At 48.0% G+C, this 15,216-nt stretch overlaps 6 protein-coding genes across 7 annotated transcripts; 3 read left to right on the top strand and 3 right to left on the bottom strand.

Moving 5' to 3' along the window:
* The first annotated feature begins 545 nt into the window (after positions 1-545).
* On the top strand, positions 546-1,545 carry LOC3289965 (uncharacterized). The gene is made up of 3 exons (XM_556066.4): positions 546-814; positions 917-1,201; positions 1,266-1,545. Exons 1-3 carry the CDS (start codon positions 657-659, stop codon positions 1,363-1,365), a joined length of 543 nt encoding a protein of 180 aa, XP_556066.2. The 5' UTR covers positions 546-656; the 3' UTR covers positions 1,366-1,545.
* Positions 1,546-1,811: 266 nt separating this feature from the next.
* LOC1276122 (proteasome subunit alpha type-7-1) lies at positions 1,812-2,957 on the bottom strand. Its single transcript, XM_315431.5, has one exon. The coding sequence runs from the start codon at positions 2,736-2,738 to the stop codon at positions 1,989-1,991; it is 750 nt and encodes a 249-aa protein (XP_315431.3). The 5' UTR covers positions 2,739-2,957; the 3' UTR covers positions 1,812-1,988.
* LOC1276121 (MIP18 family protein galla-2) lies at positions 2,737-3,647 on the top strand. The gene is made up of 2 exons (XM_315430.5): positions 2,737-3,187; positions 3,265-3,647. Exons 1-2 carry the CDS (start codon positions 3,070-3,072, stop codon positions 3,615-3,617), a joined length of 471 nt encoding a protein of 156 aa, XP_315430.3. The 5' UTR covers positions 2,737-3,069; the 3' UTR covers positions 3,618-3,647.
* Positions 3,634-5,283, bottom strand: LOC1276120 (mitochondrial inner membrane protein OXA1L). The gene is made up of 3 exons (XM_315429.5): positions 5,089-5,283; positions 3,969-4,998; positions 3,634-3,897 (listed from the first exon to the last, which is right to left on the bottom strand). The coding sequence occupies exons 1-3, from the start codon at positions 5,152-5,154 to the stop codon at positions 3,734-3,736; spliced, it is 1,260 nt and encodes a 419-aa protein (XP_315429.4). The 5' UTR covers positions 5,155-5,283; the 3' UTR covers positions 3,634-3,733.
* On the top strand, positions 3,830-13,002 carry LOC1276119 (CIMIP2 protein CG18335). 2 transcript variants are annotated; one of them, XM_061650653.1, is made up of 7 exons: positions 3,830-3,918; positions 9,235-9,351; positions 10,690-10,828; positions 10,913-11,197; positions 11,299-11,473; positions 12,422-12,662; positions 12,760-13,002. In XM_061650653.1, exons 2-7 carry the CDS (start codon positions 9,296-9,298, stop codon positions 12,818-12,820), a joined length of 957 nt encoding a protein of 318 aa, XP_061506637.1. In that variant the 5' UTR covers positions 3,830-3,918; positions 9,235-9,295; the 3' UTR covers positions 12,821-13,002. The 2 variants fall into 2 exon arrangements, with proteins under 2 accessions (XP_061506637.1, XP_061506636.1); XM_061650652.1 differs by lacking the exon at positions 3,830-3,918 and adding an exon at positions 8,646-9,041.
* LOC1276117 (NADPH:adrenodoxin oxidoreductase, mitochondrial) lies at positions 12,885-15,128 on the bottom strand. The gene is made up of 6 exons (XM_315426.5): positions 14,686-15,128; positions 14,456-14,612; positions 14,170-14,385; positions 13,933-14,104; positions 13,506-13,844; positions 12,885-13,438 (listed from the first exon to the last, which is right to left on the bottom strand). Exons 1-6 carry the CDS (start codon positions 14,898-14,900, stop codon positions 13,074-13,076), a joined length of 1,464 nt encoding a protein of 487 aa, XP_315426.5. The 5' UTR covers positions 14,901-15,128; the 3' UTR covers positions 12,885-13,073.
* Between the last annotated feature and the right edge of the window lie 88 nt (positions 15,129-15,216).

Here is a 15,216-nt window from a genome sequence, read left to right as displayed (position 1 = left end):
AGCAATTGTAACTGCTGTCTCACAGAGTGTTGTAAATTAGTGGCACCCCGTTACTCTGCCACACTGTTCAAGTTCATCGTCCAGTTTTAGGTCAACGGGTGCGGAGATACGGGTGTGAAATGAGATCGACACCGGGAGGAAAAGGTTCACACGTTCGCTTTCTCTGGTGTGTTTTCTGGGGTTTCTTTCCTTGCCCGGATTCAGTTCCGTTCGACTATGTTCCTGTTTCTCTGTTCAACATTAAAGGGGGTCGAGTTCTTCTTGTATTCCATAGGCTTCCTTCTAACCGATGTTTCTATCGAAATGCAATGCACCGTCCAATTCTCAACCTTGCATTATGAGTAACCAGAATGGCATCTCATCAGGCCAATTCTGCGTAAAAGTTGCATAGAAAAGCCATGTTTTTGCGCTCACGTCTCTTCGTTTCTCGTCCGGTTCGGAATAGTTAGCACCCGTTTCCTGCCGGGAGTTGCTGCTCGTTTCCTGCTCCGGAAGGTGCTAATGAGCTCCATCAACAGCTGCTACAAAACCCCTACCTGCCCCTGCCCAGTATAAGAACCGAGCTCAACGGGCACTCAACTGTGCTGCACAGCGGAGTGGAATAGAAAACGATCAAAACTAGGTGCAGCTGGTGCGTTTCAGGGACAGTTTAGAACATGGCGTCCGAGTGGAGATATCGTGGGTTGAGCGCGGGGCCGTTAGTGCTTACCGTGCTGTGCTGGTGGGTCACTTTCCAGTGGCGATTGTGTCTAGCAGTGCCGGAACCATTCTTTCATCAACCTGGCTATTACTACGCTTCGAATTCATTGATACGGTGCGTGTGTGTTTACGCTCGAGTGTGAGATAGAAACGGCCACCTTTGATTGCGCGTTTTAGAAAGTGCTCGATTTAAACTTCCTTCTCCTTCTTCATACAGCCCCGCAGCAAATAGTTACGGTTACTATGAGCAACCGAGTGCCTTCTCTTCGCCAGCTGCTGCCGAGTCACAGAATGTAGCAGTTTACAGTGGCCATCCTAACTATTACGGTGTGCCTGGGTATGAAGATCGTCGGTCGGTGGGTTCGAGGAGAAACAGCTGGAACGATCCTTACCTGCAATGGAAGTGGAACAACTACTACAACCGATACTACTATCCTACCACCAGTGGTGCCGCCGAGTGGAAGGATCGGCATGATGGTGTACAATATTACAACAGCAAAAGGTAAAATTAAATGATGTGCAGACACAAAGAAGGGAAAGCATTAATCAAAAGGTTTCATTTTTAGACGGCAAGACTCGCCTCAGCCGGTAGAAAGTACGCCGGAACCGGCCACGACCCAACGTCCAAGGAAGAAAAAGCTATTTGTGCCGAATGTATGGGGCTAGGGAGGCTTTTTTGTACTGATGATCTAATTTAAATGACGATTTTACGATGTGCCCGGGTAGAGCGTTCAGTTACGATGCATTTATACACTGGACTGATCAAGTATATGAGACGTTTGCATACTTTTAAGTTAATAAAGATGATTTTGTACGTAAATTAAATAAATATCCAAAAATATTTTAGACAGAACCGTGACATGCTTGATGCAAATTCTCCCTTTTGAAATTGTCCTAAAACAACGAAGAGAAAAGTCACGTTAATGGACGGATTCTGAGTGATTGTCTTGGAATCTTTCAATACCCGATCCAATACCCGAACCGATGGGATGGACAATGACTGTCTCCTACAGCAGATTGACACAGTGTTCAGCTTGGTTTCGGAAGTTTCCCCCGTTCATTCTCGGCACTACGACAGACACGCGAAAGAAACAATTATCCTCCGACTCGCATCCATTTTCATCAAGTGTATTCAGTGATTATAATGCAATATTTTATATCAACCACCGCCGTCCGACTTGATATCCCTTCTCCATCCAGCAGTCCTCGCTTGAAATTAGACGTAAGAAAACATGACAGTGCAGAGTGTTGCAAGAAAAACACGACGCCACACGCCCGCCGCGGCCCGATCACTTCTTTGCCTTCTTCTTCTCCGCCTCCTCCTCCTTCGCCAGCTCGATCTTTTTCACGTACTCCTCGATCGTTTGTGCGTCCAGCATCTTCATCGGCTCGTCGCGTCTCATCACCGCCACCTCGAGGCTCTTCTGGCCGGACTGTACCACCTCGAGCAGTGCCCGGATCGCCAGCGTGATCGTGCCCTCCTCCGTGCTGACGGCGGCCGGCGAGTAGTGCTCCTCCAGGAACTCGCGCACCGTCTTGGCCGACCGGCCGGTAGCGTTCGCCTTCCACTCGCAGTACACGCCGGACGGTTCGGTTTTGTACAGATGCGGGACGCCGTCGTAGTCGAAGCCCCCGATCAGGCAGGAGATGCCGAACGGGCGGCGGCCGTTGCTTTGCGTGTGCTTCTGCTTCAGCTCGGCGATGTAGCGGGTAATGTACTCCAGCGTGACCGGATCCTCCTCCGACAGTTTGTGGGACTGGCACTGTACCTGGGCCCGGTTGATCAGGACGCGCGCGTCGGCCGTCAGGCCCGCGAACGCCATCACGACGTGATGGTCCAGCAGGCAGATCTTTCGCACGGTGCGCTCCTCCTGCAGTTTGGCGACCGATTTCTTCTCCACGCCGAGCACCACAACATCCTTACCGCGCACACCGATTGCGGTCGAGCCCTTGCGGACCGCTTCCTGGGCATACTCCACCTGGAGCAGATGGCCGTCCGGGGAGAAGACGGTGATGGCGCGATCGTAACGGGACGACATTGTTTCCACTGGCGGTAATTGGTACTAGGCTGCGCACACAAACGGAGCGAACTGTGAATCAAAACACGGTAAAATAACACCTTTTGCTTTTGCTCCGCACCACAAATTGTACGATGAATTGCGGATTTGATTGCCACAGTTGATTTGCGTCGAGTCGTGCCGTTTGACAGCCGGCTGTCGAGCTGTCAGATTTGGCAGTTTGCGGCAGGCAAAGCAAAACATCACCCGGTTCCGAACCGGTTCGCTGAATCGGGAAGAAAAACAATAGTGCAGTAAATATCGGCAAGTTTACCTCGGGACAGGCAGAAACTGCACTGTAAATAAAACGAAAATGACCGAGCTGGAGAATGTAAATCCAAATGTGTACAAAAAGAGTGAAGATCGAAAGCTCACGAAAGAGGACGAGGACGAGGATGTGGTGGATCCGTTCGATGAGCGGGAAATCTTCGGTAAGTAAGCAGGCGACGGTGACCCTTGTTTCCAGTTGCTTACGTTATGCTCATATGCTTTGATTTTCCTTCTTTAGACATAATCCGCAACATCAACGATCCGGAACATCCTCTCACACTGGAAGAACTGCACGTCCTGGAGCAGAGTCTCATCACGGTGGATAATGAGAAGAACATCGTCAACATCCTGTTCACACCGACCATCCCACACTGCAGCATGGCAACGCTGATCGGTCTCTCGATACGGGTGAAGCTTCTCCGGGCGCTGCCTCCGCGCTTCAAGGTGTCGGTAGAGATCAACCCCGGCACGCACGCATCCGAGCACGCGGTGAACAAGCAGCTGACCGACAAGGAACGTGTGGCGGCCGCACTGGAAAACACGCACCTGATGGAGGTTATCAATCAGTGTATCGGAACGCCGTTGAAATAAACCGAACCGAGTGTCCTTTTCCTCCAAGGAGTTGGATGTTTTTATTGCATTACTGCATGCAGCTACGGTAGAAGTGGTTTGGTTTTACACTGTGTGAAGTTATCCGATCGTGGGCATTACCGCTTTTTCGCATTAACCGCGCTGGAGGTGCCCGTTCGGGGTGCCGTCGGATCGTATTTGAACGTTTTCACCAGCGGTCCCTTGCCGGCCTTCTGGAAACGAATCTCATCGATGCGTGCTCGCTCCTCCAACTCTCGGCTAATTTTCATGTTGGTCCAGGCTGCAAAACAAAAGCAAAAGGGTAAGTCGATAAATACACTTTTCATAATCCAAATTCATGCGGACACTTACATTCCTTAATACCATCGGTAAAGCCCTTCTTCTTGATGGGCAGCGTTTCCGGTTTGTGCGTAACGATACGATCGATCTTGAAGAAGTCGCGCACCTTCGGTATCCGCAGGAAGCCGACCTGCACTAGCGAGAAGAAGTTACTGCACGCCCAGTAGCACAGAATGGCGCCCGGGAAATTGATCGTGAACGGGAAGATGAACAGCGGCAGTGCGCGCAGAATGTACTTGGCCGTTTGCATGTTGGCGGCCGACATTCGCGCACTGTCCGTGCCGAGCTCGATCGTAGCGAACAGCGTCAAGCTGGTGATGATCGGTAGCGCATAGAACTGGTCGCAGATCGTCAAATCCGTGAACCAAAACAGCCCTCCGTCGCGCATCGACTCGACCGGCGTGTTGGCCATCTCGCGCAAACCCATAAAGAAGGAAATGAAGATCGGCGCCTGGGCCAGCGGTACGAGCATGTTCTTGAGCGGGTTCAGGTTTTTCTCCTTCATGAACAGCACCATCTCCTGGCCGTAGCGGGCGGAATCGATCGCATTGCCCGCCTGCCGCGCTTCGGTCATCTTCATCTGCAGCACCTGCAGCTGTGGCATATAGTTGTTCATCTTGGCCGCATTGCGCTGGGACGCAATGACAAGCGGGAACAGCAGCGTTCGCACGCAGACCGTACCGATCGCGATGCAGCCCCACCACGGCAGGTCGAGCCCGATGTGCAGGAATTCCATGCAGTTTTGCACAATGCCGACCGGTGTCCAGCCGCCCAGTCCGAGCGTGGAAAAGGCGGGCTCGGCACCGGCCACAATGTCGGCAATCTCCGGTGCGCCAGCCTGTGGAATCGCGGGCGGTTCCGGGATCGTTTCCAGCAGCGCACTTTTGTCGCCATCGGCTGTGCTGAGATTTCGCATCAGCACTGTAGCCGTGATGGGTTTGACGGGAGAGAACCTCGCGTTTAGCAGGGTGGCTGTCGCATGTCCCGAGGCAATGTGGTAATCGCGCCCTCGGTGGACACTGGTTGGTACTGCTGCTCCTTCCTGCAAAGTAGTTGCAAAAGCACATTATCAAGGGTTCAAATGGCCGGCTTCGAAGGGATGGGGTTTGTTTTTTTCCGGCTCCCAGCTTACCCGCACACAAACAACCCTTCCATGTAAGGAATTCCTGGACACAAGTCTACACGCTCGGGAGAGCATTTTTCCTCCAGACTTTGCAAATGCTTCCGCCGCTTACTTTCCGTGAAAATGCCGAAAAAAAGTTGTAGAATTGAGCGGGTGTGCAGGGCAGAAATCACGCAACAAAACACGGTGCAGAAAGACAGCTGTCAGTCGTTTGTTGACATTGTGTTCAATGCCACAGTTTATCGAACCGGTAAAGGCGTGAGAAGCGGTAAAAAATAGAACCGGTTCGATAAGGTGTTGCACAGTGGTAGATCATTCGTATCGCTTATTTGAATGTGTCGTTGCTTGTTTGATTACATTTACTTAAAATTGTTTAAAATTGTTTAAAATTAATATGTGATAGAATTTTGAGAATTTTAACACAGCGACAATTATAAATGAGTATAGCAGCATACAAGCCAAAATTTACGATAAAATAAAACAACCAACCGTCGACCACGTGGTCGATTGCAGTTGCAAACCACTCTGTAGAATGTTCATCCATTTAATAATCAACTGCAGAGGAATAAAAAAATGAAACGATTTTTTTATTGAATAAATAAATTACAAAACGGCAGATTGCATTCGCAATAACACGCAAACAGCAATCCTCATCTCACATCCATGGTACGTTTGGCGCTTTTGATACGTGTATGATAATGAGATTCTCGTTCAGTCATGATTTTCGCATACGGTCAAATGTGCTGTTGATACAGCATCGAGCTGGGGGTTTTTCCCCCTCTACAACCGCTGGTACGGATAGTTCTGTGCATAATATCGGACAGGCTTTCTGGGTGTTTGTTGCTGTTGCTGCTGCTGCTGCTGCTGCTGCTGGCAAGCGGTACAGGCAGCCGACTGTTCTCTCTGTGGCTGCTGTTGCTGTTGTTCACGCATCTCTCTCAGCTTCTGCTTCTTAATTTCCTGCTGTCGATAGACGAACAGAGGCCGGAAGATGATGGCTCGTTTCGTTCGCGATGAAGGTGCATTCTCTTGCTCAGATCCTTCATCGCTGTGTTCGAGTTCGTTCGAAGGTTTCACAGTGGAAGAGGGTAGATTCGTAACCGCCAAAACATCTTCTTCAGTCCGATGTGGTGCAACTTCCGCTGTGTTTCGGTTGGGCGCACTGTGAACTACAACGGGTATGGCGACAGCACACACCAAGAGGCTGATCTGTAGCGAGAAAATAAATTTCAGTAAAGCCCAGTACGGTCCGGAACAGGAAGCAAGCGAACTCCACTCACAATAATTTTCTGAGACATGGCGAACGATCACGTTTAATTTTACGCTAATTGTACAGTAAAAGAAGTTGCTGCAAATCACTAAACTGGTTCTCGAGATGGTTCTACTTTAGCTTGTAGCACGACACAACCTTCCGACGCTTTCCGAGACTGTTGAAACACTGACACCGGACGGCAGGCATGATCGCTGTATTTATTTGATCGGCTACTGATCTTCCGATTCACACCTTTTGGTTGGTCTGCTCTGCCCCCGTCAGATTATTGCGTGATTCATTTCGTTTCCTGATTTGTCAACCGAATGTGGGGGTTCGCTGGAATTCAGCCGCTAACTTCCGCCGCGATGCAATTGATCTTCATGTATCAACATTTAGTCATCGGTTTTAAGAGTTTGACGAGAAGCGAAGAAATGCAATCCATTCATAGGGCCGATCCGTATGTGACCATGTTGGTACTAATTAGCACGTTAGGGTTATTTGCAGATGATTACTCAGAATGTTGGGAATTTGCTAGGCCGTTTTGTACTTAATTGCATTTGGCACTAATTTTGCGTGATAATGCCTTAAAACTGGACTCAGCAAAGTTCAGAGCCTACAAAAAACCTCCATCGTACCATGTAGCTACGCACGTCAGAGCGCGTAATGAGTCCCTCACGACTTCACCAAACCAGATACACCGGACGAGAAACGTAGACTGTGTGTTTGTGAAACAAATTATTCGATTTGTTTTTTCACCTCGGAAGCTCCATTTTAACCTCCGATCGACCGTTTGGTTTTGTTATTTCTGTTCATTACATTTTGTTTGTCACATTGTGTACACAGGGCACAATGTACTGAAAAGGCGAGATTGAGAGATGGTTATGCCGACCCACTCGAAAGACCTTGGAAAGTTTCACAATGTCCTAGTCGTTGGGGATATGTAGCGGAAGCAGAAATGTGTTTATATATAATTCTAAAAATAATACAATTTTTAATTATCAAATGTCAGTTATGTTCAAGGACGTTCGATATCGCCCCTAGACAAGGTAAGGGAAATTGAAACTACAAAAAAGGTATTTTCGAATGTAATTCTAATGTACATAGAGCCTCTTTTGTACTTCTATCTGTCTTGAAGTTCAAATAAATTGTCCTCCAATTGAAACATAATTGACGATCGCAATCGGCAATCGTAGTTAATAGCGGCGATGAAGATTACAGTGCTGTGCAAAAGGTCCTCTGCCAACGTGCTTACAGTCAGCCAGAGTGCATGCCAGCTGGGCATTAAAAAAAGCCAAAACAAAAACATTAAACCCCCACCGGAAAGTCCCTTGGCTCTACTTAATGGCTACAAAAAGGGGAAAGGAGCAAGCGCCTCCACTCTCGCTCGGTTTGCAAATTGATTAAGGGTCGAGAGCACTTGATGGTAGATCGATAAATCATGCGCCTCGTACCGGGAGCTTTTCGCGAAGGTAGACAAGCTTGCACAGGTTGGTGATTGACAATTTATGAACCGCGGCGCGCGTCCTTTCGCTGCAGCTGGTGCTGGCGCTCTTCTTGCTGTACCTGCTGTCGGTGCTGCACACACACACACATTGCTGTCTCGCGTTAAGGTCGGTTCGAGGCCAAAAAAAGGCCAAAGCATTCCTTTGCAGCATGGTCAGCTGATAGTTTTGATCGGTTTTGTTATTGCCGTCGAATGAAAAGAGAGAGAAAGAAGGAGAGGAATTAGGCTTTGTATTAAGACACCAGCCGGTTTCGGGGTCGAAGATAACGATCGTATCAAACGAAATAGGCCTTTCTGCTGTGGAGAATTAAAAAAAAGATTAGATACATTTAATACTGCAGGCACTAGGAGCTCCGGGAAAAAACATGTCTGGTAAGAAGAAATCACAGAAAAAACACTTAATACAGTAAGGAAGGTTCGTGTCCTTACCTTCGCAAGAATTGCCCTGAAACATAAAGCGGATGATTTTATTAGTCAGCATATGCGTTCGAGTTTTCCCCCTCGGTACACCATGCTTTTCGGCTTACACACCATGCCCCTTTCACTCGCAACACGGAACCCCCTTCCAACTTGGGTACTTGAAGTGCGCGCTTTTCCATGCTAAACAAGTCGTTACGTTCAAACAACGGGCCACGGAGCACTGCTGGAAAAAAAACACAAAACAAGTGGCAAACCTTTCCCGACGGGGGAAAAATTAGCTGGGCTCGCGGAAAAGGGCAAACCAGTGGCGGTACTGTTGGTGGTACCGTCCACAGACACGAAGCAATCGAGCATTCCATGGCCTACCATGTCCAACAGTTGTGCGCTAGGGTTCGACCGGTATTGCCGCATTTTTTGGGGCATAGTGCTCACGTTCGATTCGGCTCGATCGTGTGGGATGGTCGTAGCAGGCGCCGGGCCAAGCGGCAGTACACATCGGTTGCAGCACAGCAGTGTGAAGGTTGCAGTGTTGTAGTGAGCCTGGGCACACTTTTTCGATCGGATAAATTGTACGGGCTGTGCCTCGGAGTGCTTTAAAGCGGTTCCAAAATTTCTGTGTGCTGTTTTGGTGATTATTGTTTCAGTTTTGTTGGTGGTGGTACAGTTCAGGCCACGACGGAGCATTTCCGCTGTTTGAGTTGCACATAATTTAAACTCATTTCCGTAATCGTAAACGGCGGGGGGTCGGTGCACCTGCCTGAAAGTACGTCGGAAGCTTCGCCACCGGTAAGTTGCCGGCAATTTCCGTTTGCAGCCATCAAATGCTGTGCGAAGATGTTGTTTAACGACCTAATTAAAGTGGATTGGCAACAGGAACTATGCTTTTTTTGTATTGTTTCTCCCTATTGGAATGCAGCAAGGAAGGAAAAAAAACTTTTAATTGCATTTTATTTCTCTTGTTTCGGTTTCATTACGACAGCAAACGAGCGGAAATTGGATCGGTTTATTGTTTGTTGCAGCTTTTTTAAATTGTTGGAAACATGTCGCTCCCAAATATAGGACGCGTTTCAACCCCACAGCCACACTTTGTGCCAGGGTGAGTAATAATGATTTTTTTAAATACTTACATAATGACAAAAATAATAATAATAGTCAGGGGTCTCCAAACTACGGCTCCCTATGACTTTTTAGAGGTTTACATAAATATTTTATTATTGTAATTAATTTAATCAGAATTTTTATTTTTACTTTTCTTGGACAAAAATCATACTCTAATGATACAAGTTATACATTTAGTTATTTTTTTAGAAATAAAAATAAGATTTAATCGTTTACCCATCAGTTAAATGTAACGTCAAAATGGCCCTTAAAATGGCTAAAAAGTTTGGAATCCTCTGATCTAGCCTAATGGGAAAATATAAAACAAAATTAACACAGCATTGGTAAAATAAATATGCATTGAATTATTTACCTTTAATATGCATATAAAGTAAATAAAGTATAATTATGATATTTCCCCACTTGGATTGGGACTACCTCACACAACCATCACCGTCATTGTCACGGTTTGTCATTGTTCGTCTCGTCCCCCCTTCCGTTTGGACGAGGTGCTAAACGATTTCGCTCTGCCACTTCGGTGCCAAGTTCATCGTAAAGTATTATTTTCTTCCCCCCTCTTACCTCTTCACAATCGACCAATTCAAACGCAACCGGCACCGTGGCTGCGCGAGGGCTAACACTCATGCAGGATTTGTTTCCCACGCTAGCAGGTGGGGTGTGATTTTGCCATGCCATCGTGCCATAACTATGACACGCTATGCGCCAATGAGCCAATAGACCTAGAGTTGTTTTGCAGGACGAGACAGCACTTTTTGTTGCGGTTTTTGGTGCCTGGTGGTAGGATATTTATTGAACCGCAATTTTTGTATCAGTTCTTCCCTCCCAGCTCGAAAGAATGTGGAGCCTTTTCTGTAAAAGGCTCATACGCTGGTGTGAATTACTGTTTGGCAATGAATTGTTATGGGTTTGTCGGGCCGTTTCACCTTGAACCTCGGTGAGAACTCACTCAGCTGTAGCTGGTGGGGGGAAGCGCAATAATCGATGGGTCGGAGAGCAGTTTATAGGTTAGTAGCGAAAGATATACGACACCGTTTCGTATGCAGACATGCCATTTTTGCGCTTTTTATACATAGAACAGTAGTTTTATGGACACGAATGTGGCTAAAAATATCATAAGTATATTTCATACAATGCGATTGGGGTGGCATAATGTATGAGCTAGAATAAAAAGGCTCTTCGGAGAAAGCTACCAGGCGTCTCCATCGCTATTTCCAAATAAGAAAAAGGAAACGATCACACTGCACCACTGGGCGTCTCCATTGAAAGGGGCAATAGATAAATGTAATATTTTATTCAAAAATCCCCTTTCTTACAGCTACACAGGGTACTGTCCACAGTACATGTATCGCATCGGAAACACGTACTCCGCTCTAACGCACCGGCTGTTGATTGACCCGACAGTAGCCCACTCGGAGAAGCTGATCCTTTCCGATCGTACCAACGACGAGTATTCGGTATGATATCTCGTCATTTCGCCGTAAAAAAAAGACGATGGAGAGGTTTTGCCTAATAATTTGCTCTCAACATCATTGCTGCAGATTGAACGACAACCAGTCGCCACCCAGCTGGATGATGACGATCGGCGCCGGGAGGATGACGATCAGCGGGACACGATCTATCGCTTCACGCCCATGCCCGGGTACGAGGGCTACATACCGCGCACGAAGGACAAGTTCGGCAAGCGGTACGCCGTCACCACCACCGAAGGGCTGTCCGAGTTTGAGCGCGACTGTCAGCGCACCAGGGCACAGCTGAAGCGATTGCGCCACCGTGTCGCGCAACCGATCTCGACCATCTCCAAGGGAAGCTTGGGCGAACGGATGGTAAGTGGGGCGGTTTTTGTTTTTATCACTTTTCCTGTTCACTATTGGCACATGATTTGGTTGCTCTTTTCTTGTTACTTTCCCTTTTTCATCTCTTTCAGCTTCGATTAAATGATTACGAGATTCCTCTCCGATTGGTGCGCCCCGATGCGCTCAGTGTGGTAAAGGAGGTGCCGATGGAAAACTTGCCCCCGCTGCCCAGTCTGCCCTACTTCTCCCGCGACACACCACCGTTGGCGCTGCCGAACGAGCATCCGGAAAAGTGGCTCAAGCTAGGTAACGCATCCACCGGGGCATAGCAAACGGGGAACCGGGGACAGCGGGCGGGCTTCGATCGCTTACGGGTAACCATTCTCCCAAGCTTATCGATTTAAAAAGATATAAATTGTGGTAGACACGTACATAGTGTTTTGGTGTGGTTGGTTTTGTGTAGTTGTCAATTATTTCGAGTTTTGTCATGGACTAGATCGTACTAATAAAACGTTTTTGAATTTTGAATACAACGTGACAAAGAGAACAGAACTGTGGCAGAATTTCTTAGCACTACGGAGCTGCTAATAAACGGCTGCAATCGTTATTAGCCAGACAGTTTGAAAGAACTTTGCATTCCAAAGACACAAGGCAACTAGTAACAGCCCTGTGCGCGTTCCAAGGGTAGGCAGACGAGCATCATCTTTCCTTCAGGGTCTCGGTTCATTTCCTGTGTAAGGTTTCCAACTCCATCAGACTTCAACCTTTTAGGGCGCAGTGCAATATTGTGCCTTTTTTGCTAGCTTCCCCCCTATATTGCACATGCCGTTGATTGACGTTTTCGGTTTCACTTTCAACCAGTTTCCCGCGACGCGACTGAAGGAAAAGGGCCGTTGATTAGCATTGGCCTAGTTTAGCACTTTACGCTGCTGCTGCTGCGTTTCCCGAACCCGAACAGGCAAGGCTCAATCGTTCAGAATGTTTGATCGATAGAAATGACAGTTTCGCGCTGCTGTTTGGTTTTTAGTGGCACAGTGGCCGAGGCTAGAGAGGGAGCCGATTGCATATGACGGCATTTTAAAGCCACACTTCTTAACGGCTACATCGGACACGCGGCGTGCCTTTCCAACTGCTGTGGGATACGCATCCTGGGAGGGGGAAAAGATGTCTTATGCTACGAGTTTGTTTCAAAGCGTGTAGTGTGTGTGCGTGTGTGTTGTGCACTGTTTTCATACGTGTTATTTCTTTCTGTAGGATACACCGGCCACAAACCGTTCCTTTGGCCACGGTTCGGCGAATCGAACGTACCGATCAGCTCGAAAGCGCTCTGTGATTTTACCAACAGCTACAACCACCGGCGCAGCACCGACTGGGAACCGATAACGCTGGCCGGCGCCGGAACGTCCCAACCGTCGGCGAAGGTGAACGAAATCTATCACAAAACGATCGGCCTTCTGCCGAACTATCAGGGGCACGTGCCTGGGGCTATGTTTAGGTGAGTGCAGTGCAGGCGGGGCAGCTGCTGCGAAAAGGCCAAGGAAGGCGTGCTGTGTGCTAATTGTGTGCTAATGGTTTTGGATTGTCGTTTTCAGGTTTGGGAAAACCTTCGGCAACGATAGCAAGGATGCGAAAAAGGCTCTCAAACGGTGCTGAGAGTGAACGACCCTGTCGTGCTGCTGTGTGATAGGAAGGGCAAACACATCTACACCAGACCGTGTTTCCGTGATTGAAGCTTCTATTTTCTGCTTAACTTTATGCGATTAAACGATCCACTCCCGAAAGTAAAATTTTGAAGACAACGCAATAAAAAAGAAACAACGTTACTACAACATAAACTAGGCAGCATACACGAACGCGCAGGTACTAAACTATCGATAACAACTTGGTTGCGGCGTTCTCACAGAACTTAATCGCTTGCATTGGATGCAATCTGCAGCATGGTTTCGATGCGGGTGAGTTTTTCCCGCGGTTTTCCTTTCGCCTGCCCCAGCCTAACTTCCTCACTGTCGATCGCTTTCCATCCGTGCCAGCTGACGTACGGTCGGCCGGCAAGATCCAACCCCGGCCGGGAACCGTTGAGCCGTATGGTGTTGCTGCTGAAATCGCGACACACCAGATCGGCCACACCGAACGAGTTGTTCATGGTCGTTAAGATGACACCGGTCGGGCCGGTTGCGAGCCAGCCGGACGCGTACAGGCCCGTCTCGTACTTGTCCTCAATGTCGTCGATCGTTTGATCGCTTCCGGTGAGATTTCGCTTCAATACACGACCTGGAGAGAGAATTTGTTTTATTTTGGTTAAAATTAGTGGCATTTAAAGCTCGTTTAGAATCCATACCTCCAGCATTGTTAACGCAACCCTTCCTTGCATCAAAGTTGATATGATTGTCGACACTTACGGCTCGGTAGCCGATACTGCGGCACACCAGATCGGTGGCGATCGTTTCCCGCTGTTCGGTCGGAACGGCTCTACCGTCCGCCAGTCTGTTGACGACGTACTCGACGGCTTCCACCTTCCCGCTGCCAACAAAGTTGACTGGCGAACGGAAGAAGATTGGCTGAAAGCATCGTCCAGCGGGTGGGACATTGTTCGGTGCCTGTTCTGCTAAACTTTTCACCATCAGCTCAGTGATACGTTTTCTCGGGCGAGGTAGATTTGGTATGCTTTCTTCCACATCTGTAAGTGGGACATGAGTTGCGATGAATATTCATATTTTAAGCGTTTTTCAAAGCGTTTTGGTGCACGAATAAACGATGTAACTTACGGTCAAAATCGTCGGCTCTCCATCTTGTTGTGCAGCTGGAAAGCTTCAGCATTTCTCGCAGCTCTTTGATGGTGAACGCTGCCTGCAACGGCCCTCTTCGGCCAACGAGATGCACCGTGTCGATGCGACTACGCGACAGTGTTTCGAGCGCGTATTCAGTAATATCCGTTTTCTTGCGAGTGCAACAAATTTGCGTTAATTTTAAATGCTATTGTATGAAGTCCGGGCAGAAATTACCTTCAAATCGTCCACACTGGACAGAACGATGCGTGCGACGTCGACGGCAACATTTCCCTGACCCAGCAGGGTCAAAGATTTCCCGCTAAGGTCGGGATTTAGATTCTCAAACCCGGGCAGTCCATTGTACCAGGCGACGAACTCTCGGGCGGAGAGTACGTTCTGCAAATTTTCGTTCGGAATGTTCAGCGTATTGTCCTGCTCCGCACCATACGTCTGGAAAAGGGTGTTTCAATTTGAATTAAACTCTCCCTTAATGATTTCATAAAAACAGATGAATTCTTACAAGCAAAACAGCATGATATCGTTCTCGCAGCTCTTCTAGGGTGAAATCCTTTCCCAAGCAAAGATTTCCAAGAAAGCGAACACGCGGGTTCTCGGCCGTTTTGGTAAACGTATTGATGACATTCTTCACCTCGGGATGGTCGGGTGCAACGCCGAATCTAAAAAGTGAAACACAGACAAACATTACTACCGTCGAACTGCTTTCAAAAACACTCCTCTACCGGTGCTTACCTCACCAATCCGAACGGAACCGGCAGCTTCTCCACGATGTCAATGTCGGAGTTATCCAAATGTTTGAGGATGTACTGGGCAGTGTAGAAACCGGCCGGTCCCGCACCTACGATACAGATCCGTGGCCGTATCGGTGCCGCCGTGCTGGCATTTCTGAACACACATTTGCGGGCAACTTTCACCGCGCTTGAGGTTGGTAATACTTTCCGCAACATGCTGCTAAGCAAAAGCTTTGCACCCCAATTGAGGCAACACCTAGCGGCGAGATGATTTGCACAATGGTTAGCAAAAACAATAATGTAACGCGAGCATTTGCCACTGTTCTATACTGCAACAGCTACGCTTATCAGATAAACTATGCGTGGAGGGTCGTAAAAGCGTGACGAATGTTGTTGCGAGCGATACATTTGTTTACGTACGAAGGCAGCAAACAACACAAACCGTTGACAGTCGTTAAAGGGAAGAGAAAGTTGACGAAAGTAATGAATAACATTTTTAGAAACTATTTTAATCTTTTTATTTTAGGTAAAA

The sequence above is a fragment of the Anopheles gambiae genome, chromosome 2 (genome assembly GCF_943734735.2).
Source record: "Anopheles gambiae chromosome 2, idAnoGambNW_F1_1, whole genome shotgun sequence".
Taxonomy (NCBI): domain Eukaryota; kingdom Metazoa; phylum Arthropoda; class Insecta; order Diptera; family Culicidae; genus Anopheles; species Anopheles gambiae.
This window is presented reverse-complemented; position numbering and strand designations above follow the sequence as displayed.

Coding starts and splice junctions, on each gene's coding strand:
- LOC3289965 (XM_556066.4), top strand. CDS start 657: ATGGCGTCCGAGTGGAGATATCGTGGGTTGAGCGCGGGGCCGTTAGTG. Junction 815..916: donor GCTTCGAATTCATTGATACG/GTGCGTGTGTGT, acceptor TTCTTCATACAG/CCCCGCAGCAAATAGTTACG. Junction 1,202..1,265: donor CAATATTACAACAGCAAAAG/GTAAAATTAAAT, acceptor TTTCATTTTTAG/ACGGCAAGACTCGCCTCAGC.
- LOC1276122 (XM_315431.5), bottom strand. CDS start 2,738: ATGTCGTCCCGTTACGATCGCGCCATCACCGTCTTCTCCCCGGACGGC.
- LOC1276121 (XM_315430.5), top strand. CDS start 3,070: ATGACCGAGCTGGAGAATGTAAATCCAAATGTGTACAAAAAGAGTGAA. Junction 3,188..3,264: donor CGATGAGCGGGAAATCTTCG/GTAAGTAAGCAG, acceptor TTCCTTCTTTAG/ACATAATCCGCAACATCAAC.
- LOC1276120 (XM_315429.5), bottom strand. CDS start 5,154: ATGCTCTCCCGAGCGTGTAGACTTGTGTCCAGGAATTCCTTACATGGA. Junction 4,999..5,088: donor GAAGGGTTGTTTGTGTGCGG/GTAAGCTGGGAG, acceptor ACTACTTTGCAG/GAAGGAGCAGCAGTACCAAC. Junction 3,898..3,968: donor TACCGATGGTATTAAGGAAT/GTAAGTGTCCGC, acceptor TTTGTTTTGCAG/CCTGGACCAACATGAAAATT.
- LOC1276119 (XM_061650653.1), top strand. CDS start 9,296: ATGTCGCTCCCAAATATAGGACGCGTTTCAACCCCACAGCCACACTTT. Junction 9,352..10,689: donor CAGCCACACTTTGTGCCAGG/GTGAGTAATAAT, acceptor CCTTTCTTACAG/CTACACAGGGTACTGTCCAC. Junction 12,663..12,759: donor GTGCCTGGGGCTATGTTTAG/GTGAGTGCAGTG, acceptor TGTCGTTTTCAG/GTTTGGGAAAACCTTCGGCA.
- LOC1276117 (XM_315426.5), bottom strand. CDS start 14,900: ATGTTGCGGAAAGTATTACCAACCTCAAGCGCGGTGAAAGTTGCCCGC. Junction 14,105..14,169: donor CCAGTGTGGACGATTTGAAG/GTAATTTCTGCC, acceptor TGCACTCGCAAG/AAAACGGATATTACTGAATA. Junction 13,439..13,505: donor TTGCGTTAACAATGCTGGAG/GTATGGATTCTA, acceptor TTCTCTCTCCAG/GTCGTGTATTGAAGCGAAAT.